The following is a 26,917-nucleotide window of genomic DNA, read 5'->3' on the forward strand; positions in this document are numbered from 1 at the left end:
TGATAAGAACGTGATTTTGGACACAACCCCGTTATAAAAGGATGCACACACGTGCACGGTAAGATCTTTACTCCTTTTCATACTTAATGTACTTAAGGCATCAAAATTTAAAGCATTATATGAGAGGATCGTTATTATTGCATGGACACATTTTCCTCACATCTTACAAACTGATCAGATTTTTTTGTATGAAAAATGAAAGCAGCATGTAACGCTCAGAACCTCAACTACCTCAAAAACAAGGTTGAGTGAATGTAGTTAACAGATTTTATGTCATGAAGTGATTTTGTACCTCTGCTTGCAGTGCATGCATAAAACTCGTTAGGCCACGGAGTAAAACTTGTGCAAATTGCAGGCTGTATAATTATGAAGATAAAAGAATTTGACAGGCGGACACAAATTAATACACAGTATAATACATCATTTATTTTAATTTCTTAGAGGATGGTTATAATTCGGTAAAATAATTTCCCCAGGCTTATACAAAACTCCACAAGAATTGACTGGCAGTGAATCTGTTTTGTGATTCTTTGTGCAGTTACTAATATTTACTACATTTTTTTTTTTTTTTTTTTATAACATCTTTGACATCACCCAAAAAGTGAAGTTAATTTTTCAGGAATCAGCCATCATGGATATTTACATCATCAGTAAAACAATCACAGTGCAGTGTAAAGGTCTGAGCCCACTCCCATAAAATGTGCGTCTATGACACTGTAATATAGTATATTGGTTGTACATAGTATGTTATATATCAAAACATGTTCTGAGGGCAGAGCACAGACTGTAAATAAAGATGGACGAACAGTACTGCTCCTCAAAAGTTAAGCCAAAGCAAGTAGAGCTCCCCCTGGTGACTGGCTGCAGTATAGGTCATAAGCTCCACCTCCTCCGTGTTAGTGGATGGGACTTGGGCCAAACTAAAACACTGAAATATATGTCAAATATATATATATATGTTTTTTTGTTTGTTTGTTTGTTTTTTAAGGATGATTTCTGTCATTTTAGGTAGTTAATATAATGTTGATGCAAGTGTCAATTTTTTGTGGATAAGTTGTAATGGACTACCAGTTGCCGTGCCAACAGCTCTGTAAAGAGATCCCATGGGGCCGTGAGAAATGTAAAAAATAAAAATAAAAAGTAAGTACAGTGTATAATCCAACATTTCCTTGCAACTGGTGGAGGTAGAGCAGAGCGCTGATTTAATTAAACAAAAACGTGAGTAAGTCTGGCGGAAGTACGGTCGGGTCAACGATATCGCTTCTCCACGTGGCTCCCCTCTCGGACTGTACTGCGCAGACTCTGGCTCCAAACTCGCAAGATAGCGCCAATGCAAAGAAGTGGCGACCGGTTGTTCATATTTATACTTTCAATGGGGCAGAGCTGCAAGTATTTGTCTTGATTTTTTTATTTTTTTTTTTAAAAAAAGTTTTATTTTTTGGATGAAAATGTAATATTATCAATATCATGGGATTGTGGCTACAGTCTAACAGTGCAGTTTAAATATATTCAAAATCGCAGAATATTTACCAGATCTTGTAGCCTTAAAAGTCCTTTACTGCTGAAGCTTAATAATATTCCCATTTTGCAACTCTGTACATTTTGATTTGGCAGTATAAGTCTTCAAATCACATCAACTTTTGCTTTTACACAGATGTTCACAAAGTTGCTCAGGGAGGTGCTTTCAGGTTGTTACTCACGGCATGGCCTCATCCATGGGCATACAGGGGATCAAACCAAGTGACCTCACGGTCCTCAAGCTGCCTTACTACCCACTAGTCCCTTGGGAACTAGCATATACAACAAGAAAAATATATTTCTTAGAAGCAGACATAAACTTATGGTGCCCTCTACAATTATGACAAAACCATGGATGAAAATAATACAAATGTACATAAATAGATGTAACAAAACACAAATATTAAACATGGATAGTTAATACAGCCAGACAAGACAGATACTATTTAACATTTAACATTTCTATGAGTCATTGTACTGCACTGAACCAACAAATCAGCTGCCACCTCCTTTGGAGCTGGAGATCTTTAAAACTTTTAGATGTTGTGATTGGTATATTGTTTAAAAAATCTGCCTTTGCATCTTGGTAGAAATTGACATCCTATGATCCTATATGAAGGTGGCAGCCTGAAGCATCTCAATACTGTGTTTACATTGTAGGACTTTGATTGTACAGGCTGCAGACCTGATTTGAACTGGAGGTCATCAGAATGTATTGCTTGTCATAATTTCTTAAAGATGCTTAGCTTGCAAAACCTGGAGTTTGAAGTAAAAACACTGCATTTAAAGCCTTATCAAAAGCGGCTCCTCATACTTGCATCTCCATCTCGGCTCCACTGCTTCCCTTGTAGTCGTTGGCAGTGGGCACAAGATTGTTGTCTGGGTTCAGAGGGCACTGCTCCGGTTGCTTTGCTGTGCCGTGTGTCTTGTTTTCCGGTCGACAAAGCTGCCTGAGATTCTGTTGAAACAGGTTTTACACAGTTCTTAACAGAACTTAGTACAGAATACAGACACTACAAATGCTATTGTTTAACGAATAAAGGGAAGCCCGGGAAGTTGTACTTGTGTTTGATCCCCTGACTTATGCTGGAAATGTCTGTCTAAACTATCAGATGGGTACAGATATTAATGCCCCCCCCAGGATGACATGTAATAACTTTGTTTGATCCCTGGATTTTCATTGTGGTTTCGTGTTTACATAGATATGCTCTGTGAACTTTCAACCTGTCAAATCAGATGTTGGGTATTTGGCTGTCTTGGCCTGTTTGGGCAACACCAGCGAATTAAGAGTAATCTATCAGAAACTCATCAGTACTTTTGGCCAAAAGCTTTTTGGATGAACTCGCTACTAATTAATAGTATGATATCGTACTATGAGAGTAAATTGCATTTTGGCTTGTTGTCCACGTGCAAACAAAGTGAAAACTGACCTTTTGGGAAAATATTCAGAAACTCTGTTTGCACCCTGTCACCCATCCGTCCAGTTGCACCCATGCTCCACCTCTTTCACCTTTTATCGAATTAGCTGGGATTAAGGCAGAGTCAGGGTCTGCCAAGATGGCAACGGCCTGTGCTGCACAAATTGAGCCTCAGAACCACTCTTGAGGAACCCGGTGGGTGAAGTCATTGCATTGTTTTTTATTTTATAGTCAGTGTTTGTCAGTCAACTGGGACCTGCTCCACACCTCCATAACAGCAGTACAATCATTAGTTTAGTACGCTGGTTCAAAATAAGCTGTATTGGCTCAGCTCCCCCTCTCTGGCAGACAGACAGACAGACAGAAAGACAGATAACTGCTGCATTTCTGTCATCGCAGTCACACAGTTCATAAGACTGGGAATGCAAGGTTAATGTCAGCAGTTGGTCATGGCCTCAATCACCACTGTGTTACCTCATTTGGAGATAGGTGGTAACTTACAGACATTAATCTAAAGGAAATACTTCAAGATTTCTCTTAACTGTCAAATAAAAAAAATATATGAGCCTGTGCATAATTCAAAAAGAGGCTGGGTCTCCAAACCCATAATTTCTCACATTTTTAAGTGTCAACTTAAGTGTTGTCTTCAGGCAGGAATATGACATTGACATGTACTGATGTCGCAACTTTAAGGCTTCAACCTGGATTCTTGTCTTACAGCCTTACTTGTATTTGAGTCGGTCTTGGTGTTGGATATAATGTGTAGTTTGTCTCTGAGGGACTAACCTTTTCTTTCTGCTATATAGTGGGAATCACCTCACATACTGTCTTTGAAAGTAAATCAAATTCTTTAGTCTTGCCACACAAAGTCGATCAGTAGCCTCTGGCTCGAATCGTAACAGATTTACACATATAAATGTTCACACTAATCTAAACTGATTCATTACTGGGATCACGTTGTATTTTGAAAGTTTCTGCTTTTCTTCAGAGAGTGTAACCTACCTGCAAAACTGTCCCTTTCATCTGGGTGACTTTAAAAATTATCCACAGAGGCACGAGGAGAACGCAGAACAGTCCAAGGAACCAGCCCAGAGCATAGGCCCAGGTCGGATAGACGTAGGTTTTGTTGAACTTGAGGGGCTTGTATTTCACCACGGAAAAGATAAAGGTCCCCTGAGAGCAACAGTAACAACACAACAACAGTAGTCATTCTCACATAGTTACATTTATAGTTACAACTTCTCAATAACATGTTTGCTTTCCATTCATTCATTCATTCATTCATTCAGCTTCCGTAACCGCTTGTCCCGTGAAGGGTCGTGGGGGGCCTGGAGCCTATCCCAGCTGTCAAAGCCAGTCCAGTTATAGCCAAATGTACACTGATCAGGCATAACATTATGACCACCTTCCTAATATGGTGTACGTCTCCCTTGTGCCTCCAAAACAGTTGTGACTCATCAGACAATGGACATGGGCCTTCTGAGGGTGTCCTGTGGTGTCTGGGAACAGGATGTTGGGTCCTTTGGGTTAAGGGGCTACATGTCTAAGTAACATCCACATGAATGAATGCCAGGAATGCAGAACATTGTATTGTCACAAGATGGTCAATGATATTCACTTCTCCTGTCAGTGGTTTTAATGTTGTGGCTGATTGGTGTAGCCGTTTAATGGCACTTTAATAACATATTTAAATAAAGGCCAGAAAGCAGAGCAGAATGAACTTACTTGTAACGATCATTGTTGTACTGATTGTAACTGCCCAGAGCCGTCAAACTCCCCTGACAAATCCCAAACGAGAAAAGAACTTGCGCACTGGCGTCGGGTGCTGGGTCCTTTGGGTTAAGGGGAGGGGCCTCTGTGGATCAGGCTCATTCCAGCGCATCCCAGAGATACTTGATCGGTTTGTGATCTTTGGGAATTTGGAGGTCAGGTCAACACCCGTTTCTGTGTGTGTGCCTGTGTCAGGCTGTACCCCGCTGCCATCAAGGAGTGTCATTGCTATGGGGTGGGGGTGGGGGGTGGGGTGTCAGGTCTGGCCTAGGTGGGTGGTACTTGTCTAAGTAACATCCACGTGAATGCCAGGTCCACAAGTTTCCCAGAAGAAACTTTTTTCAGTGCCTAATCTGTGGCAGAATTTTGTCTGTTACTTGTTTTCCTTTCGCCTTTGTCGTTTATTATTGTACTGACCAAATATGTGTGGTCTTGTACATTTGACTCATCTCATTCCTTCTGTTGTTACTCAGAGGTGGTTGGTTGGGGTAAATGAATTTTAGTGAGAGAGTGATTGGGAAAGAAGGGAAGATACACCATGTCCCGTGTTGTGTCCTGCGCTATATAGCACAAGTAACGCGAACATCATGTGCATCCCTGCCTCCCCCTACCCACCAGTACACAATATTGTCAAGATCCCTCAAAACTAATCTATGAATGACCAAAAAGATGTTTAATTTGAATAAAAAGACTTATTTTTCAACCTAAAGTGTGCACCAATAAATAAATATCTTCCACTCACCATACAAACAGCAGGGGTAATGTAAAGCCAGCAGATCTTCATTAGAGGAAATGGACGATAACCTATCATGTCTTCAATGTTGTCATAGAGACGATCCGCACCTGTTCACAATATGGAAAGTTCATATAACAATGAATTATCCATACACATTAAGATTTAAGAAAAAAAGCTTTATCTCATGGTAGAACTTTTCATTTTTATTGAAAGCGAGTGAATGAAGTTTTGACAAATCTTTAACCTAGTGACAGTTTAGAGTCAGTGTGGTTTTGTTTACTGCGATTTTACCTCACACTTGTAAGTGAGCAAAACGTGCTCCTCCCTGAGCCGATTAACTGACTGATATAAAAGAAATGAAGATCGATCTATTAGTTCAAGTCTGCACTTCACATGTCAAGTATGTTCCCACTCTATCCACCAACACTTTTGAGTCAGTATTTAAATCCCAAAGGCCGAGTGGGAAGAGTGGAGGGCGTGTTTTTTATAAAGCGAATGTCTGGAGCACTTCTAGATCTTTTGTATTCATTGTCATTCAGAAAAAGACTGCCAAACAGGCTAAACACCCCTCCTTAAGACATGCCCATCAAGCTTAAATAAGCTTTAACATGTGACGGTGGGAACAAATCTCAACACGAAGGGAACATGAATTAAAGTGAGGATTAGATTCTTGTATTAGCTGTTGTGATAAAAGACCCGCCCATACTTCTGGGAGTAAGTGTATAATCAAAGGTCTCGCTTTTGGAATAATAAAGCCCCAACAAATATTTTCAGTCAGGTTTTTAACGCATGTTTCGGAGATGGCGAAGAGAGTAATAAAGGCCCTTGACTGGATTTGAATCAGTTATATTAAGTTCATGATAAGCATCTAATCCTCACAGGGGTAACCTGGTTTGGAAGCTTTAGACATTCCCATGTAATTACAGGACTAATCATGCCGTGAGCTTTAAAACAATGAGCTAAACGCACGAGTCCAAAGGGAAAGTGTTTCAAAAGTAAAGCAATTGGTTACAGTGGTTTAGAGTCTGAAAACCAACAGACACTGTTTATTTTTGTGGCTTCAGCTGAACATTTAATCAGATGCTTCAGGTTTCGTGAAATCAACTGAGACCGCGTTCTTTTCACTTTCTTTCTGTCAAACAAACAAAAGGAACTAACATCTACATAACGGCTTACTGTCACCGCGTTATTAGACGAGTATGTAGGTTAACCACAAGACAAACACTGGGTGTTGACAAGACAAGCAACTTACCATATATCCATCCAATCGCTATTGACTGGCACACAGAGAGAAGGAGAAGATTGTTGCCGCTACAAACATAGTGATCAAAGAGTTGAAGGAAATACAAGCCACCCTGCAGGAAGATAGAGATTTGACAGTTACAGCGTGTCAAAACACAAAAACGACACACCAGATTGTTGCTAAAGCTTTTCAGTATGCGGCAGCGTATAAAAAATAACTTTTTAGTGTGTTTTTGAACTCAGGCTTTGCTGCAGACACATTCATTCATTCGTTCATTCATCTTCTGTAACCGCTTGTCCTTGCCCTAGGAAGGGGGGGCTGAAGCCTGTCCCAGCTGTCATCAAGCTAGAGGCGGAGTACACCCTGGACAGGTCTCCAGTCTGCCACAGGGCTAGCACAGAGAGACAGACAACCATTCACACTCACACGCACGCTACAGACACAAAAATGTGTAAAGTTAGAGATCACACCTCCGTGACAAGAAGGAGGCCGAGAAAGAAGCAAACGGAGCAGAGGCAAAGCAGCAGCAGTTCTCGTCGATACGCTCTCCGAAACACGGTGGGGAACATATCCGTTAGGGAGGTCATCAAGCACTCCAGACTCACAAACTGCCAGAGACACAGGGTAATGAAATACCTTCAGTAACAACCAAAGGCAGGTCACACAACGAGCTTTCTAAACTGCTCAGTGAAAATATGTTTTCTCTTACCTGTGTATCTGCACCCAACAAGATGACCATGACGAAGAAACATATAGCCCACAACTGAGGGAAAGGCATCATGGCTACTGCACGTGGATAGGCAATAAATGCCAAGCCTGGTCCTGTACGCGGGAACATATGCAGCCATTCAGTTTAAAGATTTAGAGATAAAACACACTCTGCATGCCCCGTCTTCAGCTACCACATAGATTCCCGTTTTTCTTTGCAATACTTTTACTTTTCATTTAAGTATGAAGTCTGGAAAATTTCACTATGAAAAATATGCAATGCAGAGACATGTCATTGTTTGCCTATTTTGCAAAGACATATTGTCTTTGACATTTGCATACTGCACATATTTTCTTTGCATGTCTGGTGTACTTTTTACATGTTTCACTTCTGTGGATAATGGATATCGTGTCCCTGAGTGCATTATTATCCTGTAAGGGAGTTTCCAGGACGGGTGGCGTACATTCAAAACATTCGTAACCAGTGGCCGCTTTATTAAATGTAATTGTGATGTTCTTACCAGAGGCAGCCACTTCAGATATTGGCAGTCCTTGTTCATAGGACATAAAGCCCAAAACAGAAAAGATTGCAAACCCTGCTACAAAACTGGAGCCACCGTTTACCAAACACAGGAGAAATGTGTCCCTGAGGAAACAAACAAAAAAACACAAAGTCTTCAACAAATTTTCAGTATTTCTATTCTATTAATATAATTGTAATAATCTATCTATAATACATATACATATTGTTAGCCACGGCTGTAGTTTGTTTCTAACAGTTGTGACTCATCAGAGAATGGACATGGGCCTTCTGAGAGTGTCCTGTGGTGTCTGGCAACACAATGTTGTCAGTGGGGGCCTTTGGGTCCCGTGGGTTGAGGGGAGATACTTGATCAGTTTGGGATCTAGTCAATTTGGAGGCCAGGTCAACACCTTGTGCTTGTGCTTTTAATGTTCCTAAACCGTTTTTGTCTGTGTCAGGCGGCATCCTGCTGGGGATGGTTGCTGCCATCAAGGAGTGTCATTGCTATGGGGTGGGGGTGCCTGGTCTGGTCTAGGCGGATGCTACATGTCTAAGTAACATCCACATGAATGAATGCCAGGAATGCAGAACATTGTATTGTCACAAGATGGTCAATGATATTCACTTCTCCTGTCAGTGGTTTTAATGTTGTGGCTGATTGGTGTAGCCGTTTAATGGCACTTTAATAACATATTTAAATAAAGGCCAGAAAGCAGAGCAGAATGAACTTACTTGTAACAATCATTGTTGTACTGATTGTAACTGCCCAGAGCCGTCAAACTCCCCTGACAAATCCCAAACGAGAAAAGAACTTGCGCACCGGCGTCCATCCAGACCTAAGCAGATCCCAACACACACACAAATATATATTATTTTACATGCACCCATTCACCTGCTGTAAAATGCATTGCGAAAATAGTGTATTTTAAAGTGCTTGGGCTTCCGTGGGAGGCAACCAAACTTGCAGTTTATCTTTACGCAGCATTATTACGACCGGTTTGTCTTTTATTACTTACTTGAGGGTCCACCAACCTTGTGGGGTCAGGGTACAGGTAGAAAGCTAGGCCGTCCATAGCTCCGGGTAAAGTGAGTCCACGGACCAACAGAACCACCAGCATGAGGTACGGAAAGGTGGCTGTGAAGTAAACTACCTGTCAACGTGAAACAAAGGCAGGTTACGTCTGTGTAGGTGGGAAAACTGCACAGCAAAAAAAGAGTGTTGAAATTTCAAAGTGTCGTTTTAACACATTCTGATTAGTGTTCACTGTTATTTAACAGCACTAACCCAAGCTTGACTAATGCTACTAATTTGCTTGGTAGGCCCCTGCGCTTCAGCCAAGGTGAACGCGTGAATCAATTAATAGCCTACTGCTCATCTTCCATGTGCTGCAGCTGATTTCACAGATGGAGGCAGCGTTGGCTGGAGCTAAGGCTAAGCGTAAGTTGTTTAAAGATTATTTCAAAAATTCCAAAAACCAAAACCAAAAACCAAAATGTTTTCTCAACAAGTTGGGTTAAACTTGATGGTGTAGAGCACAAAGCTGGACTTGTTGTTTGCAGTTTAATGGAGGAAGACATGCCAGTCTTTTGTCAAATACTTGCTATACTTCTGGTTGAAGATGGCATTTTTTTATTGACACACAAGCTATTTACAGAGAATTTTGATGAACATCACCATGCGTTCAAAATATTACCAACTGAAGAAAGGTGTGTAATAAAAATAACTGAATTTAAATGTTGCAAAGCATTTGATATTCAGAGCTCATACGGTGCTGCAGATGACCGTTTGTACATTATACCGTCATTTGTTATGTTTTACAGTTTTTCTCAATTGCTAAAACACAATTTCTGAAACCTTGCTCCATTTTCTCAAAACCTTAAACACAAAACCTCAGCTTCAAGCACGATTTACAAAACCTCTGACTCCTCTTGCAAAATCAAACTTTGGCCTCAAAACAGTTTTACGTGTGCCCAAAATGAAACTTTCGCCTCAAAACAGTTTTACGTGTGCCCAAAATGAAACTTTGGCCTCAAAACAGTTTTACGTGTGCCCAAAATGAAACTTTGGCCTCAAAACAGTTTTACCTGTGCCCAAAATCAAACACTGCTCTCAAATAATAAACAAATTGCTCAAAATTACATACACTATCGAGCAGTCAGTAAACAATACACCAAAAAATAGAAAACACATTGTTCAAAACATATAGTTCTCAGGAAGAACTACATTTTTAATCTCAAAACAAATTTCATATGTTTCTGTCATTATACAAAAAGCTCAAAATTGATCAGAAATTACTGTTTTGCTCTTTGCATTTTTTTTGTTCTTCCTCCTTCTTGTACCCTTATTTTTACAGTGCTGTACCCTGCATCTCAAAAACTTTATCTCTGTGATACTGTAATTCTTGTTCTTTGATGATATGAACCTGTAACCAGTCGAAATCTATTGAGCAGTCAGTACTGAAAACAAATGGAAAGCACAATGTTCAGGGCCATACAATTTGTTTATTGTACCATATACAGCCAACAACATGGTCTATGATTGTTGCTCGAATTTCATCAGATATTTCCACTCTTTGTCTTCCTCTTCCTCTTCCTCTTCGTCCTCCTCTTTCTCTTTCTTGCCCTCCTCCTCTTTCTCCTCGTCCCCCACCTCGCATATGCACTCGTCCTCGTCCTCTCACATAAATTCTTCTGTCCATTCTCACACTTTCTCATTCCCACCTTCAACAACCTGTTTGCTCTCTGAACTGGCTTATATTGGTTGTCACATCATTTGAAAGAAGTGAAATCAATTTTGACTGATTGTGTTCAATCAATGACATTTCTGCTCTCTTTATATGTAATTGTTGCCACTTGTGTTTACCAGTATGGATGACATGTGCATTAGAGTGCAGAATGTGTTTTAAGAATGAGAATGTGTTTAGAGTTTTGCTAAACCATGTGAAATGGTTTAAGGCATTGACAACAGACTGAACAGTTAGCTTAATGAGTTCAAGCAACTGAGAACTTTCTTCAGCCAATGGATTTTAGTGTTTTAGCAACTGAGAAAAACTGTAATTGACTGCATGGGGGAAAAAAGCCTAAAAGTAAATGTTTTTGAAAATGTATAGTTTTTCTTGGAATTAATCATTCTGTCACAAGTTTAATTATCATTGTATTATAAAGTTATATTCAATTATTACATGCATATCAATTAGAACTACCCAAATAAAAAGTAAGCAAAAGTAGTGTTATTTTTGTGTAGTGTTAACTTAACCCAGTTTAGTGAGTTAAAATGGAACTCTGACACAGTGTTAATGATAAACCGCTCGGTTTTAATTTAACCCAGTTTGGTGAGTTAAAGAAGGAACTCTGACATAGTGTTAATGATAAACTGCTCAGTGTTAATTTAACCCAGTTTGGTGAGTTAAAGAAGTAACCCTGACACAGTGTTAAATAATTAACTATTTTGAAGATTAAACTCTGTAGAGTGTGGAGCTATGTAAACCCTGAAAAAGTGTTAAAATCAACTCTGTGGGAGGTTAATCAGCACTCCAGTTTTTGCTGAGTGTAAAATTATTGTTGTTCTTCCATCTTGTGTTTCTGTCACAGCACGTTACTGCTTTTATGACACTTTTTTTTTTTTTGACATCCATAAAACTGATGAAAAGGCCATGTCTACTTTGATTTTGAATTAACATGGCCAAAGGAAATGGAGTGATCACCATCGAAACACCACAAGGGAATACTTTATTATTGTTATATATTGAGACAGACTGCAATAAATCATCGTTTGAAGAAGTTGTTCTACCTTTCCAGTGGATCTCACTCCTTTCCAAACACAGAAGTAGCACAAGATCCACGCCAGCAAGAGACACAAGGCCAAATCCCACCTCAGGATGCCAATCTCCTCAATCCCTTGAGATATTCCCAGCACTCGTCTCCTAGAGAGACACAAAGCAAGAGCACTTTAGAGACAAAAACACTGAGGACTTTGTTCAAGGCTACTATCAGTGATCCTAGAGTAATAAAGAAGGCCATTATTATGAAGAAGATCAATGTGACTTATCACATGGATGGCCCTGCAGAAGAAAACACTGAGCTGAAGAAGGCTGCAGTGATGGAGAAGGAGTACGCGGAACCTATGGTGGAAAAATGAAAGATACAAATATAACAAAAGTTCCCTGGTGATTGGGGGATAAATGAAATGGAAAGTAGGAAGCATCCAAGAAAAGTTTCCAATGCTTCAGTCAAAAAAGACTCTCTGAGAGTTCAGAGGAAGGATTACTGTCTAAAAAGAGAAAGTGATTTACAGGGAAAACAATCACCGATTATGTCTGGTGTGGCTAGTGAATATCGGGAAAGGACCGAGGTAATCTGTGGTGTAGCTCATACAGAATGCACACAAATGAACTTTTGTCTCCCCCTGCCAAAAGGAGGAGACAAAAGTTCTGCACTGTAGGACGGTGATGCTGTCCTGGCAAAGAGCCACAACAAAGCGATCCCAGTGACATGTTCATTAGCATATGCTGAAAAATATTCCTGTATTGCTGAATTGTTCTTTGTCAGAAATACTGACCAGTCATGCACTCATTTCAAGTCATTTCCCTTCATTTAATAAATCTCAAAAAGGACTACTAAAATCAAAAAGAAGTGTTTGAACAGCATTTTCTTCAGCCAGTCCTGTCTCAATGAAAGAAAAGTACAGTAACTCTGCGAGGCTGCCACTGTAATGCTGTGCTAAATGCTAATGCTTACATGCCAACATGGTTAAAACATTAACGGAAACATGCAGGTGTTTAGCAGGTAATATCTATTGCTGTCTGATAACAGTTGTGCATGTTAGCATGCTAACATTTGCCAAGTAGCAATAAACAACCAGCACATTCGGGGCTGATGAGAAGGTTTTGCAGGTATTTAGTCAGAAGCCAAAGTATTAAACCGAACAAACAACAAAAAAAACAAACAAAAAAAAACAATTGACCTTGGTAGAACTAGAGAAAAAGTCATTGATTAGGATCCATCCCTTGAGGCGATCACTAATGTCTGGCCCAAATCTCCAGCCTTAATCCCAACCTTGACCTGGTGGCACAAGAGGAAACGTCTGGAAATCACCAAAATCTGTGGGATTCATCCTTTGGGCGCTGTGGATACCTGTAAAATCATGACAACCTATCCAGTAATTGTTAAGACATTTCATACCAAAAGGCAGACCAAAGGACTAGATATATTAAACACGTACATTGACTTGTTGGAGGCACTAGAGGGTTTGCTGCTTCCCAGTGACTGCAAAAACCTGTTGTTGAACTTTTGAAGGGTGTGTGTACAATGTGACCAGGTGGCGAAAGACATATAACAGACAGGCACACACAAGACAACAGCGTCTGAATCTTTCTCACAAAAGACGACAGGGGTGAATTTCACTTACTCCCAGAATTCTGTGGCAGCAGTTGTTGCATTTGCAGCGGCTGTCCAGTTGGAGGAAACATTTGCTTTACCAAATTCAACACAAGCATCTAAGAAAAAAAGAAGAAGAAGGAAAAAATAAAAAACAGGATTTGATCAAAGTGGAGTAGAGGGCGCAAACAGAGAGCTGCACCAAAGCATTGCTGATTTAGAGGTTCCTAAAATTAAAAGCCTTAAACACTAGTGAACCACATAAACCACACCTTACTACTGGAACTAACAGTTCTGATCTTAAGGACACTTTTAATCACCCAACTTTAGGGCCATTATGATATCAATCTCTTGATTTAACTGAAGTTTTAAAAGGATAAAGCCTTCTGTGTTTCTCTGTTACAAGAAATGACAAACTGATGAGGAACACAATCGACATCAGCCGAGTTAATTCTGCATCTGCCTGCATATCTACCTGTGTTCCATTCGTTCCTGCAGCTCGCCCAGGGAAGCTCAGGGCTGAAGGATGAGAAGAGGTAGAAGAAGGCCCAGGCCTGGATAACGATGTATGACACTGCGGCATAAGCAATCACTACCTGGGTGGCATAACCGATCCCTGTGGAGACAGACAAGGTGTGATCATTTAAGAGTATGATTATAAACAAAGTGACACGGTGTGCAGTAATTATTATGTCCATAATAGCTTCCTTTATTCCATGTAATGTTCCATCCATAAAAAAACACATACAGTACAGCACCACTGTCCTTTTTAACTTAAATGCAATAACTATGTTATCACCTGAGAAAGTGTGAACTACATGGCGCAAACACCTCTGAAATGTTCAGATTGTAAAACTTAGTGGGACATGTCTACAATTAACAGATATACTCCACTGCTGGAGGCACCTGTTTGAACTTAAATGTGAACTTAAATGTGACTGACTTCTATTAATCACTATAAATTACCTTGAGCGCAAGTGCTAAAAACAAGTGCAGTGAGGTCAGAAGTCAGGCAATTTCTCTCTCTCTGTGCAAAGAAATGCACTCTACTCATCCAATCAGCACTTGTTTCTCTCCTCCACAGTTGTGCATGTTGTCAAAACGTTTGGGGGGGCCGAGAGCAAAATGTGCACAGTTAAACCCAGAAAGCATAATAGACAAATCAGACGAGAAACAAGCAACAAGGGTTACCTGACACAACTCGGAGTATGGGTACAGAGGGACTATGAAAGTAAAAGACAGCTGGGATTAAGTCAGATGCCTAGTCGGTGCTCGGTATTCCTTCCTGTTTGGAGAATCTATCAAGTGTTCATCATTGGAAAAAGGTCCCGACTTGGCACATGCCCATAGGACTGCAGGTGGTTTAAGATACACACAAGCATTCGGCCCTTGGACGAATTCAAAGGAACCTAGACATTGGAGGAGTGACATTTAATGACATCCAAGAAATGCAGTCATTATCAAGAAGCACCGCACATTTCCAAACAAGTATGCACAGAAAACATTTTAGAGATATGGGTTATTTGTAGATGATGATAACGCACATCCTACGTGCGGCCTTCAGCGTTCAAGTCAGTTTACTGGAGGGGATGACCTCCAAACAGGCGGCAGTCACTGTGCCGGCAGATCATGGAGGGGGTCGGTTTTTCTTAAAGTAACGTCGGAAAACATTCACTATAAACCATGGAATAAACTCAGAGGTGTACAAAGAATAAGAAGAAAACAACCAAGGTATTATTCCAACAGAATTAATACCATACATATCAAAGAATAGCTTCCATAAAACAGTAGTGAAACAGTAGCTGTGATCTTCGGTGAAGCTGCTGTTGTTTGTCCAAATATATTTTTTATTTTTTTCATTGCTAAACTCTAATATTTGACTATTCTGATAGATTTGCGTGTTCATAGTTGTTTTAATGTTTTTGGTACACATGCTTGTACTATAATATATACATCATTTGTACTTGAATTGCACTGGTAAAATGTGATACTACTGGCTCACACAGAAAATCAGTGACGTCTCAGTTCGCCCTAGCTGTGATTTCCGCTGCGTGGGAGAACTTTAAACTGGGCGTTGACATGATATAGGCAATGTGCCAAACATGCAATTTGAAACTGACGGACAGTGGTGGCGCAACTATTTTTAGCCAGAGACCAGTACCTCTTACTTAGCTTATCTATGGACTGTGAAAAAGTTGCTTTTATCTGCAGTTTAATGTTGGGAGTGACAGAACAAAAATGCACTTACTGCCACCAATGAGACTGGCCAAAAAACAACACCAAACATCAGCACTGCCTTTTAATAAACTGAAAGACACACCTTGCATACTTACTGTCTCTGCTGGTATGAACGTTCCCCGGCTACGGGTCAGTCTTAAACATCACCACGCGCCAGGAAATTATATTTGGGACTTCTTTATATGGGCTACTCAGTTTGAAGTTTGATTCCGCTTCTTTTTTTTTTTTTTAAATACAGGTCCTTTAACAATTTGTCATCGAAAGACATTCGTGAAGAGTGGCTCAAGTGTCTAATTGTGTTTTCGTTCAGCTGTATTAAAGCTTTAAAGGCGGTACCGCCGCTATACAAGCTCAGAGAGCAAGGATGTAAAGCACATTTTGGTGTAGTTAGCTACAACGGTGTGCCAGATAGTGCAGCTGTTCTGGGGCAGGTGGACCAGCTTAGTGTAGCAAAGATCAGTAATCTTTAAACAACAGCTGAAGGTATAGAATTTCCTCCCTCTCCTCCAGATGGCAAACCAGTCAGGTTCGGGTTAACTGACATGTTTAGGTTGGTAATCTTATTGCAGCATGTTAAAGAGACAGGAAGAAATATTGTGAAAGACATCTGTCACTTTTCCGTCATCCAGACTTGCGTGAGACTTTATTTGTTGGTATCAAATTGCATAAAGGAGGCTAAACCCAATAACTGCATAATGCCACACTTTTAATTGATACTATAACAAGGAAATACTGTGCACTTTTTGTTTAATGTGTTAATCATTCATGTTACCCACTTTGGTGTACGTGACAAGGTGCTCCCTTGGAAAATATGGGTGGGGATCTGGCCTCAACAGATTACAGAACATGTTTCAACTAATTGTTGAGTGCATCAACATTACCATATCAAAAGTGTTGGTGAGAACTGGGATCTGAGTTCAGTAACTTCCCTGCATAGATGGAGACAATCAAACACTTCTCTGCGTGACATAATCTGTCATATGGAGAAGTTAAGCACCAACAGACAGACCTTTGTGACCACAGTGTCCGGTTACTGAGGACTAAGAACAAACAACTGCACTCAGGGAGCAGCGTACAGGTTTCTCTTTGTTCACAAGTCAACCATTCCTATGGGACTGGGTAATAAAATCATTGTGTGAATCTGTTTTGTTTGATTTGTCTAAATAACATCATCATTGGTCAAATCAGCTAAAGCTATTTTATTTATTTTTTTTACAGGGTTTCAGCCTCAACATTGTAAGATAAGTTTCCAGACTATAAATCACAAGTTCCCAACATCTGCACATTATTTGGTCAAATAAGTAGTAAAACATTTTGCTCTGAAAGAACGGCATATTTCTTTTACACGCTATTTTTGTACATTCAATGCAGGCAAATGTTCAAATTGTGTGAATCAAGGGACATCTTTACACAGCGTCTACGGCTATTTGCAGTTTCCTTTCAAGCACTGACCTTCGAACAAAGGGCAGAAGTGCCTCCAGCAGGTGATACAACCCTGAGATGTGAACTGTCCCATGGCCGTCTCCAGGAGGAACATTGGGATGCCACAAGTGAGCAGAAACAGGACGTATGGAATGAGAAACGCTCCTGAGAGAAAGATTACACTTAACTTAGACACCTCAGGTTCTTTACAGTGTTGACAGACACATTCAATTGAAAGGGTTGCTTCATAGATTTAAATTAAATAAAATATGATGTTCACTCGTGTAGGAATCCTGCTTACCTCCTCCATTTTTGTAGCACAAGTAGGGGAACCGCCAGAGGTTTCCCAAACCAACGAGGGTTCCTGCTACGGCCAGCAGGAACTCCACCTTATTCGCCCACTGGCCACGGTCCAACAGCTGAGTCTTTTTCACTAGACTGTTATCTTGGCCTGGCACCTCCATGCTGCTGTTTCCTTTGAGAAATTCCCTTGACATGTTCAAAACAGCAGCGGATCACCCAACAGATACAATGAAACCTGACCTGAAATGTCCGCCCACACCACCTCCACATTTATAGGACAAGGACTGTCAAATCTTGAAAGCTCTGCACACAGACAAAACTTCTCAGCTGATTCTTCGACAGAGGCACTCAAAAGCTTTATTTATTCAATGAACTTGAGGCTCGCAGGATTATCAGGAACGGAAAGTTTTCCCTGGCAAGTGTTTTTTACGGAAAGCTGCAACTTATTAGAGCACATTTTGGAGTCAAAGCGATGCATTTAGCAGTCGAGTGCAAAACAAAAAAAAGCACAGAGAACACTTACCCCTCCATCACAAAGCTCCCCTCCCCCAGGAAACCCGTGTAGCAACGGCAAACTGATCAGTATTCCTCTCAGCTGGGTGCACCGCTGAATCTCTACACAAACAACATGTCATGAGCAGAGCCAAAGTGAGAAACAAAGTAGCTATGGTTTCCTTTGGCTCCTCTATGACCTAATTATTGTCGGATTCGTCTGCACACTGTGCTGCCTCAGTTAAAAAAAAGTGTTTGGCACTGACAATGGGTCTTGATAAAGCCACTACTTCCTTGCTGTAATTTTCCACTCAGACGGGAGAACCTTGAGTTATGGAGATTAGCACAGTAGCACCAACAACTAAACCAAAGCAGCTGAGCAGTCTCTGCTTTGTCAGTAAACAGGCTTCCGTCAACTGCCAACTGGGAATTTGTTGCTGTGTGTCATGCATCACATGAAAAAAAACAGAAATAACCAGTCCCATATGCAAATAATCACGTGTATGTGCACAAGTAAACCTGGCCATCGAGTTTCCTGTCATTGTCCAGTATTCCTAGACATCGCTAGCGCTTGGAAATCTCATTATTCTTTTCTTTTTAAACGTATTTTCACGACACGTCAAAGGTGAATTCTGATATTTACAACGTGTTAAAAACTTCTGTTCATAAAACGGCATATTTTTAGTTTTTATATTGTACTCACTTCCCCCTTTTTTTTTTTTTGGCTTATACAAGGATTGTCTTTTCAGTACTTCTTGTTCTTCTGTGACACTTATATAATATTATTTATTGATGCGGCTCTGTGGCATCAAAGTTCATCTTATCTTTATTAACACACCCCACATATGGAGGGTGGAATGTGTTATCTGCGTTCTTTTTCAGTGAATAATTACAGCGAGACAGTCCAAAGGAAAGCTTTTCACTTGTATAGTATTAAAATAAATCCGTGAAAGTTCTCGGTCATCCAAATCGTAGTATATCACAAAAGAAAGAAAAAGCTGGTCTTTAGGAGAGTTTCTCAAAGATGTTGGGACACTCATCCAAACTTGTCAGACCTGTAAACATGCCCAGTTCTTCAGAAGCCAGTTGTATCAGATGTTCAGCGTAGCTGTCCATGTTTAAGCTTGTTTTGTTTTGGATATGCTCCTAAAATATGCAAATAAAATGATCTAATTGATGACTGATTTTTTATCTAATCTTTGAATTATAAGGGGCTCATCATTTTTTTTTTCTTTTAGCCTCACACTTCATTTTTCTACATTTTGATGGGTAGCCTCCAAACCAGGGCCGCTGCAGTCTCGTCAGGCGCACGAAAAGCTATGTAAAATATACCACGAGCTTGTTAAACTCAATCCGATGACAATAACTCTCTCTGAATAGATGGACTGAACAGCTTCTATATTATTGAGTAAGAGGGTTAGACTGAAACCCAGCTCATGTTATGCCTAATTAGCAAGGCTTTAGTGGAATGAATGGCACAATATTGTTTCTGGGAACAAGGCTGAATGAGGGCTGTCGTATAACGGGACAAAATCAGCCTCTTCTGCCGAAGATACAGTACGATTGACGAAGCCAGAAATACAGGTTCAGGGATACAGATAAATTGGCTGCATGTCAGTTTTTGTTCCGGAGATGCTTCACCATTTTGCACCCTTTGGTTTTACTTTGGAAAACAAACAGTTCATGTCCACACCTGTTACTAGTCTCTACTTAGATGCTGTATTATTTTGATTACCTTTTGACTACTTTCACCAGAGTAATGTTTTTTTTTCTTCTAAGAAACAGGACTTTTTTTTGTAGAGTACCGTTATTCTGTTCTTGTCGAGCCGGCACGACGCTGCAGCAGTGAACCACAGTGTTTTCTCTCTTGCTTTCCAGCACTCCTTGCGTCACGCTGTGTGCTGAGCTCCCTCTAAAGAATGTAAACATTGATTCTTTAACCACAACAGTGAAGGATCTCTATGGGCGCCACTTTTCTCCAGACTAAATTATCTAAATCAAAGGCAACCGGACTTGGCTTCTTCACTTCCACCTGAATGAGTGGTGAAACATCTTCAAGAAACCCTGAGAGCAAGTCCTTTTGTTTGAGCATTTTATTTTTTATTTTAGTTTTGCTTTAGATATACTACAACCTGGATGACTGAGAATCTTCATAGACTTACAGTACGTCCAAACTTAAACAACCTGACAACAATCAGTGACTGGTATGAAATACTGTGGAACCCAGAGGATGCATCCTAATGACTTTACCTCCAATGATATCAGCAAGATCAAAATGTTTGAATTCTTTGACATGGATTTGACCTAAAGATCATCTCTGAGCGCCACCCGTGTGAAACGGACCATGGCCTGAGTTTTTTTTAACAGATGTTCTGAAACAAATACGCAGACATCCCTACCAGTCAGTTGTAAATGAAGAAGCCTCGTGGATGAGTGGTGAAACGTCTTCAAGAAACCCTGATAAAACCTTTTTGGCTTTGTAAAACCAAAAAAAAAAAAAAAAAAAAGCTAAGATATACCATGACCTGGATGACTGAGAAGCTTCACAGACATAGGTCCAGACTAAAATATCTTGACAAATGTGATTAACAACTTCTGACATTTCCTCCAGTGACACCAGCAGGTCAAAATTAAGAACTTCCTGAAGAATTTGTCAAAAAAACATCTCTTGACTTTTTCTCTTGTGATGCTATCACAGGCAGTTCTGTACAAGTCCAAAGAACATCACTTTGACCTTTGACCCTTTGACAGGTTTAACCAGATTCCTTCAGAACTAAGCGTTTATTTTTGTTCTTGGCTGTACTTTGCATTCAGTGCTCATTGACACACATCATCATGCTAACATGCTACTCAAAGATGGTGAATGTGACACACCCTGATAAAACCTTTTTGGCTTTGTAAAACCAAAAAAAAAAAAAAAAAAAGCTAAGATATACCATGACCTGGATGACTGAGAAGCTTCACAGACATAGGTCCAGACTAAAATATCTTGACAAATGTGATTAACAACTTCTGACATTTCCTCCAGTGACACCAGCAGGTCAAAATTAAGAACTTCCTGAAGAATTTGTCAAAAAAACATCTCTTGACTTTTTCTCTTGTGATGCTATCACAGGCAGTTCTGTACAAGTCCAAAGAACATCACTTTGACCTTTGACCCTTTGACAGGTTTAACCAGATTCCTTCAGAACTAAGCGTTTATTTTTGTTCTTGGCTGTACTTTGCATTCAGTGCTCATTGACACACATCATCATGCTAACATGCTACTCAAAGATGGTGAATGTGACACACATTCTTTCTCACATCGCTTTTTTTTTTTTTTTTACTATAATAACAGGGTTATTAACATTTACTTGCATATACGTGTGTCTATTGCTGTACTTGTTTTAATTTAAGGCCTACAGAAACAGAAACGAATCTTCCACCTTGGAAATGACCATGCACCAAGAAATAATGGACTCAAGCTGCTTTGCATTCATTTGTTAAAAGATCATTTGACTCTCATTCCATATTCAAATATTCCAACCTTTTGGACCTGGCATTCACGTGAATGTTACTTACACATGTAGCAATGACACTCCTTGATGGCAGCAGACATCCACAGCAGGATGCAGCCTGACACAGACACACACACAAAAATGGTTTAGGAACAACTCAAAAAAACATGAAGAACAGCACAAGGTGTTGACCTGGCCTCCAAATTCCTTAGTTCCCAAACTGATCAAGTATCTGTCGGCTGCAAAGGAACAAGTCTGATCCTCAGAGGCCCCTCCCCTCAACCCATAGGATCCAAAGGCCCCCACTAACAACTTTCTGTTGCCAGACACCACAGGACACCCTCAGAAGGCCCATAACCATTCTCTGATGAGTCACAACTGTTTTTGGAGGCACAAGGGAGACCTACACAATATTAGGAATATGGTCATAATGTTATGCCTGATCGGTGAATAATTCCACTATACTGATTTAACTTCAACCTTTCAATGTGCAAACATTTGCTCCCAGGAAAACCGCTGCCACAGTCAAACAACTAAGATGTTTGACTGTGAAAACTTTGTGGGGAAACTGGAAATTTCAGAAGATCATATTTCAGGTAGTTACTGGTCAAACGGAAACCCAACACTCAAATGACAAAGTGCAGCACCAGTTTCACGTCAGGCATTGTGCATCTACCTGTGTTTCGTTACAACAAAATAAATTATTGAGCGCTTTTAGTTAAGTGTAAACAGTCCAGACTTAACACTACTACAATAAAACTACAATAAAAGCTCTGCTTTATTTGGAAGGCTCCTTCTTTTCATAAAGTTATTCAGTAACCATAAAAACAAGACGGACGTACAAACACATGACAAGACAGCTACTGTTTAAGGCATATATTCGCAGGTTGCTGTAAATCTCCAGAGCTAACGAGGACCATGGTCTCTGTACATCAAATGATTAAAATTGCTCAGAGACAGGCAGACGTTGAGTACATGCTCAAAGGAAGTTAATATCCACCTGCAAAAACAAAACAACTTTTGAATAAAATCTTATTTAACAGTCTAAGCTGATATGAGGAATATAATTGGTTAGTGTGCAATTTATCTTGGGCAGGTTGTTGAGCAACAGACAGCCTTTCATGGTCTGCTCTGAATGGTGTTCACACAGCTATCATCATTTGTCTCCTCAGGGTAGACATCCCTCACACGGCGCAATGTTTCTCAGCCCCTGGGCCAGGGGGATGAATGATCATTCAGCAGCTTGAGTATCATATTACACACATTTGAAGAGGCCCGTTTCACGTCAAGCTTCTGTGTTTCCTTAGAAACTGATAAATAGACAAGAGCAAGCAAAGCTTTTCACCTCCAAGAGGGTTTGATCACCTACGCTAAAGAAGCGTTCACAAAAGTTGGGGTTCCCTGATTCATTTATTCCCTTCTTTTTGTTGATTTTGCCCTGTTCTGGTGTGTTTTATAAAAAATATTCTAGGTAAAGATGTCTTGTAAATGCTGTAATGCTATGAACTGAGGAGGCACATGATCCCTGGAGGGGAAAAAAGCTTTGTTTGCTCAAATACATCTACTGGAAGAAATAGACACCGCTTAGTGCGCAGCAAGTTATTTTCATAGCTCCATTTTAATATTAGAATTACATTTACTTTTACATTTTGGACAAATCCACACTTTATAATTGATAAAATTCAGGGTAAAATTCACCAAAGTCAAGCTCACTTTGTTTTTGGGATGAAGAGTAGATCAGGTAACATACAACGCATCTCTGTGTGGAATGACTGAAGAATGAAGAATGACCCAAATGTCTTCGTTGACAGTCCAAACAAATGAAGCAAATCGGCTTTTTTTTTTCTTTTTTTTTTTTAATATTCACCTCTAATGGCAGCATGATAAGACCATCACTGCATACTCATTTAGAAGCCATGGATGGACACAGAACGATACAACAAATATTCGAAGAAACTTTTTCAAACGGAGACAAAAGAAAAACAAAAACAAAAAAACATATAAGATTTGTCTTTCGGCGAAGATATTAAGCATGGTAAAACCTTCAGCTGTGCGTTCGGCATCACAAGAAGAGTCTAACATAACAGTGAGTCACTCGAGCCTCACTTGATGAGCCGAGGAGTACCTGCAGATCCTCGTAGGTCCCGGGTTTTGTCATGCTCGAGCATATTTGGCACTCATTCGATTCATAAATTCCTGTAATAGTCACAAAGTTAGGCCAACCTGTATGTAAAATACACAAATCAGTCACAAAAAAAGAATTTACAGCTCAGACCCGTACATGTACATCACCCTCTGGTGGCGATTACACCAAAAACAACCCAGATTTTTTTTTTTTTTTTTTTTTTTAAAACAAAATAAAACAACAAAACACAGTAGTAGTATGAGATATTACAGTTTTCTGATATTTTCAGTATTTTGACAGAGATCTATCAGCATGAACAGGAAGATGAGGTTTTACAATGGCATTTAGATTATAGTTCTTTTTTAATGAAGTACAAAAATCACTGAAATGATGGTGATGAGGATGAGGTGTAGCAAAAAAAATGCTGGCCTTTAACTTTCAGTTCTCTTATAATCTGACTCACTTGTGTGTGTGCGCGTGTGTGTGTGTTTTGTTTTTATCTTCCACACTTACGAGTTAAAAATCTGAAAAGTACACGAAAAAAAAAAATACAATAATCTCAGAAAAGAGTTTTATTTCCACATTCTTAAACACTATGAGAAGAGAAATAGCAGCTGATGAGAAATCAGATGGAGTTCAGCGTGGTCACCAGACATTTTAATGACAAACACACTAATCTTTACTCATATTAAGGATGTTATGCTACACGACACCATGGTCATGATTCACACCTTTCCGTCCGGTTTAACCACTTCTTCACATCGTGTCACATTCTGGTTCAGTTCGATTTCTCCAAATTAAAGGAACAGTTGCACATTTCAGGAAACGTGCTTCTTCCCCTTGTCGATAGTTAAGATTAGTAGACTGATACGACTCTTGTAGTAGTAAGACTCTTTGTGGTAAATATAAGGCTGCAGCTCGGAGGCTGGTAGCTTAGCTTAGCATAAAGACTGAAAACTGATGGAAACAAGTAGCCTGTCTCACGTCTGATGCACAATTTTTTTCACATTTCAACACGTCCAGTGGTTGTCGGTAGTGATTTTAAGACCAGAGTTATACTTGGAACCTACACTTGAGCTCAGGCATAACATTATGACCACCTTCCTAATATTGTGTAGGTCTCCCTTGTGCCTCCAAAACAGTTGTGACTCATCAGAGAATGGACATGGGCCTTCTGAGGGTGTCCTGTGGTGTCTGGGGACAGAGTGTTGATAGTGGGGGCCTTTGGGTCCTATGGATTGAGGGGAGGAGCCTCTGTGGATCATCATACAGATACTTTATCAGTTTGGAATCTAGTGAATTTGGAGGCCAGGTCAACACCTTGTGATGTTCTTCATGTTTTTTATTTTTTAGTTGTTCCTAAACCGTTCACATCCTGCTGGGGATGGCTGCTGCCATCAAGGAGTGTCATTGCTATGGGATGGGGGTGCCTGGTCTGGTCTAGGTGGGTGCTACATGTCTAAGTAACATCCACAGGAATGCCAGGTCCAAAAGTTTCCCAACAGAACATTGTACTGTCCCAAGAAGATCTATGTTATTCACCTGTCCTGCCAGTGGTCATAATGTTATGCCTGATTGGTGAATCTTGAAACCGTCAACATAACATCATCTTAGACAGAATTATCTGACATAAATCCAAGTTACATCAGGTTATGTCTCACAGGTAAGCAGACCTTCTAGACAACCATTTCTAATCGCTTTAATAGGCTCTTCTTTCAAATGTGAAATTGTTATTGGCTCGATTCGTTCCACCAAATCCTCTGAGCTGGATAGCGTCAAGTACAGTGTCGGTTTTAGGATGAGCTATCAAGCAACCAATCAGCCGATCCTCAAATTTCACTCGAGTAACTACTTGTCTAATTGATAAGAGTCAGTGGGAGTACAGTGACCAGTGTGTTCATCAGTAAGCTTTAAGAGCTAAGCTAGGCTAACCAGCTGCTGCTTGTAGCTTATACGCTCATTTGCCAGTTCATTAGGTACAGCAGTGAAACCGAATGGAATATAACAGTCTCGCACTAAATCATCGAGAAGGTTATGGTGTTCAGGATTTGTTTTAAAGAATTGAGACACGTGTTTCTATTATTTTGACAACCCCATTTTAGTCAGCAGGCTAGGCTAAATAACAGAAACACTTCAGAGTTTACTTCAATCCACTTTAACAGCAAAACAAACTACATCCTCTAAAAAGATCATACAGCTGAATTATTACATTTCTTCCATAAGATGAACATTATATTAGTCATTAAAGGGGATTTAGTGCAGGACTGCATTAGGAATGCATTCATTTTCACCTGTGTAACAAACCGGTGAGGGAGTGTATAATTAACGTACAGGCATGAGAGTGTTACACACACGTTCCTAAATGTCAAACATTTGCTTTCAACAAACACCCTTTGAAATACACTGTGGCGTAAAACAATCAGGAGCACATTTTCAAGTCAGATCACAGCTTCAGGTATGAAACACAAGCCCAAGAGTGAAACCACTCTGGCGAACTTTCAGTCTTTAGGCCTTCAAACAGGTGCTGAGTTACCATTTTTTTTTTTATTTTATTGTCCCTCATAAACGGCCGTGAAAATGTTTCTCCAGCGTGAATATGAAAGGCACAGCGAGAAACATTTTTAGCTGGACAAGACGGGTGCTCAAAGTAAACACAAAGCGAGCCCTTTGATCAAACGGCACCTGCAATAAATTCAATTTTGGGAACTTAACGACAGGAGCGGTTATCCCAGCTTGTGGCTACTTGCCCCGCTACTTACACCAGCAGACATAATGACACCTATAAGGGGATGCCTAACAAGCTCATCGACACCTGTGTGAATCACGCCTTGGGCATAAATACTGAAGGTTATGAAAGTATAATGCTTGAGATAGCATCAATGAGTGAGCCAATCACAATGATTAATGAGGTGGCAGTTTTGAACTCAAGTGCACTGAGATCACGTTAGTGCTCCGGAGTGAAATGATGTGGAAAAACAATTTAATTCATCTTTTTACTTTTTTTTTTCTTGATTATTAAACAGCAAAACACAGGTGGTAATGATGCTGTAATGACTGCTCCAGGTGGCGGGGAGGTTAACTGTATTATAACAAAGATAATTAACACGTTTCAACATGGATTCTTTTCTTTTTTTTTCGTTTTCTTAAATGATCATAAAACCACATGTTACAATATTCTAAAAATGTTCGATGAACCACTTGCTGACTCCCGTATGACACGGCGCCACCGCTTTGAGAAACGATAACATTAGATTTAAGTACTGGCAACGGTCACATACTGTATGGCACTGTTCGTGAGGGTTGACCGACAATCGTGAATTTAAAAAAAAAAAACAAAAAAAAAAACAGGCATCTTTTGTTTTGTACTTTCATTTTGTACTTTCATTGTTAAATTCGATTAAAGTTGAAAAGTAAACCATGTACCTGAAATGATAAAACTGGTGATTAAATACATCAAGCCCACGGCTCTACAGGCTACTATTTCAATTTCACACGTCACACATTGGTCTGGTTTAGATCGCGTAAAACAAGAATTCACCTATTATTAT

The 26,917-nt window shown here is 40.0% G+C and overlaps 1 protein-coding gene across 3 annotated transcripts; it reads right to left on the reverse strand.

Annotated features, from left to right (window-relative positions):
* Window positions 1–418: 418 nt before the first annotated feature.
* On the reverse strand, window positions 419–19,584 carry LOC311487213 (sodium- and chloride-dependent GABA transporter 2-like; the record flags this gene model as incomplete). 3 transcript variants are annotated; one of them, XM_084543409.1, is made up of 15 exons in its annotated part: window positions 419–2,476; window positions 3,939–4,109; window positions 5,449–5,549; window positions 6,695–6,797; window positions 7,156–7,293; window positions 7,395–7,507; window positions 7,915–8,039; window positions 8,649–8,752; window positions 8,933–9,067; window positions 11,707–11,839; window positions 13,324–13,411; window positions 13,768–13,908; window positions 16,983–17,117; window positions 17,254–17,427; window positions 17,779–19,584. In XM_084543409.1, 14 exons carry the CDS (start codon window positions 17,414–17,416, stop codon window positions 2,327–2,329), a joined length of 1,800 nt encoding a protein of 599 aa, XP_084399535.1. In that variant the 3' UTR covers window positions 419–2,326. The 3 variants fall into 3 exon arrangements, with proteins under 3 accessions (XP_084399535.1, XP_084399534.1, XP_084399536.1); XM_084543408.1 differs by having other exon boundaries at window positions 17,254–17,441; window positions 17,779–17,786; XM_084543410.1 differs by lacking the exon at window positions 7,156–7,293 and having other exon boundaries at window positions 17,254–17,441; window positions 17,779–17,786.
* Window positions 19,585–26,917: the final 7,333 nt, after the last annotated feature.

The sequence above is a fragment of the Chelon labrosus genome (assembly GCF_963514085.1).
Source record: "Chelon labrosus genome assembly, chromosome: 4".
NCBI classification, from domain to species: Eukaryota; Metazoa; Chordata; class Actinopteri; order Mugiliformes; family Mugilidae; genus Chelon; species Chelon labrosus.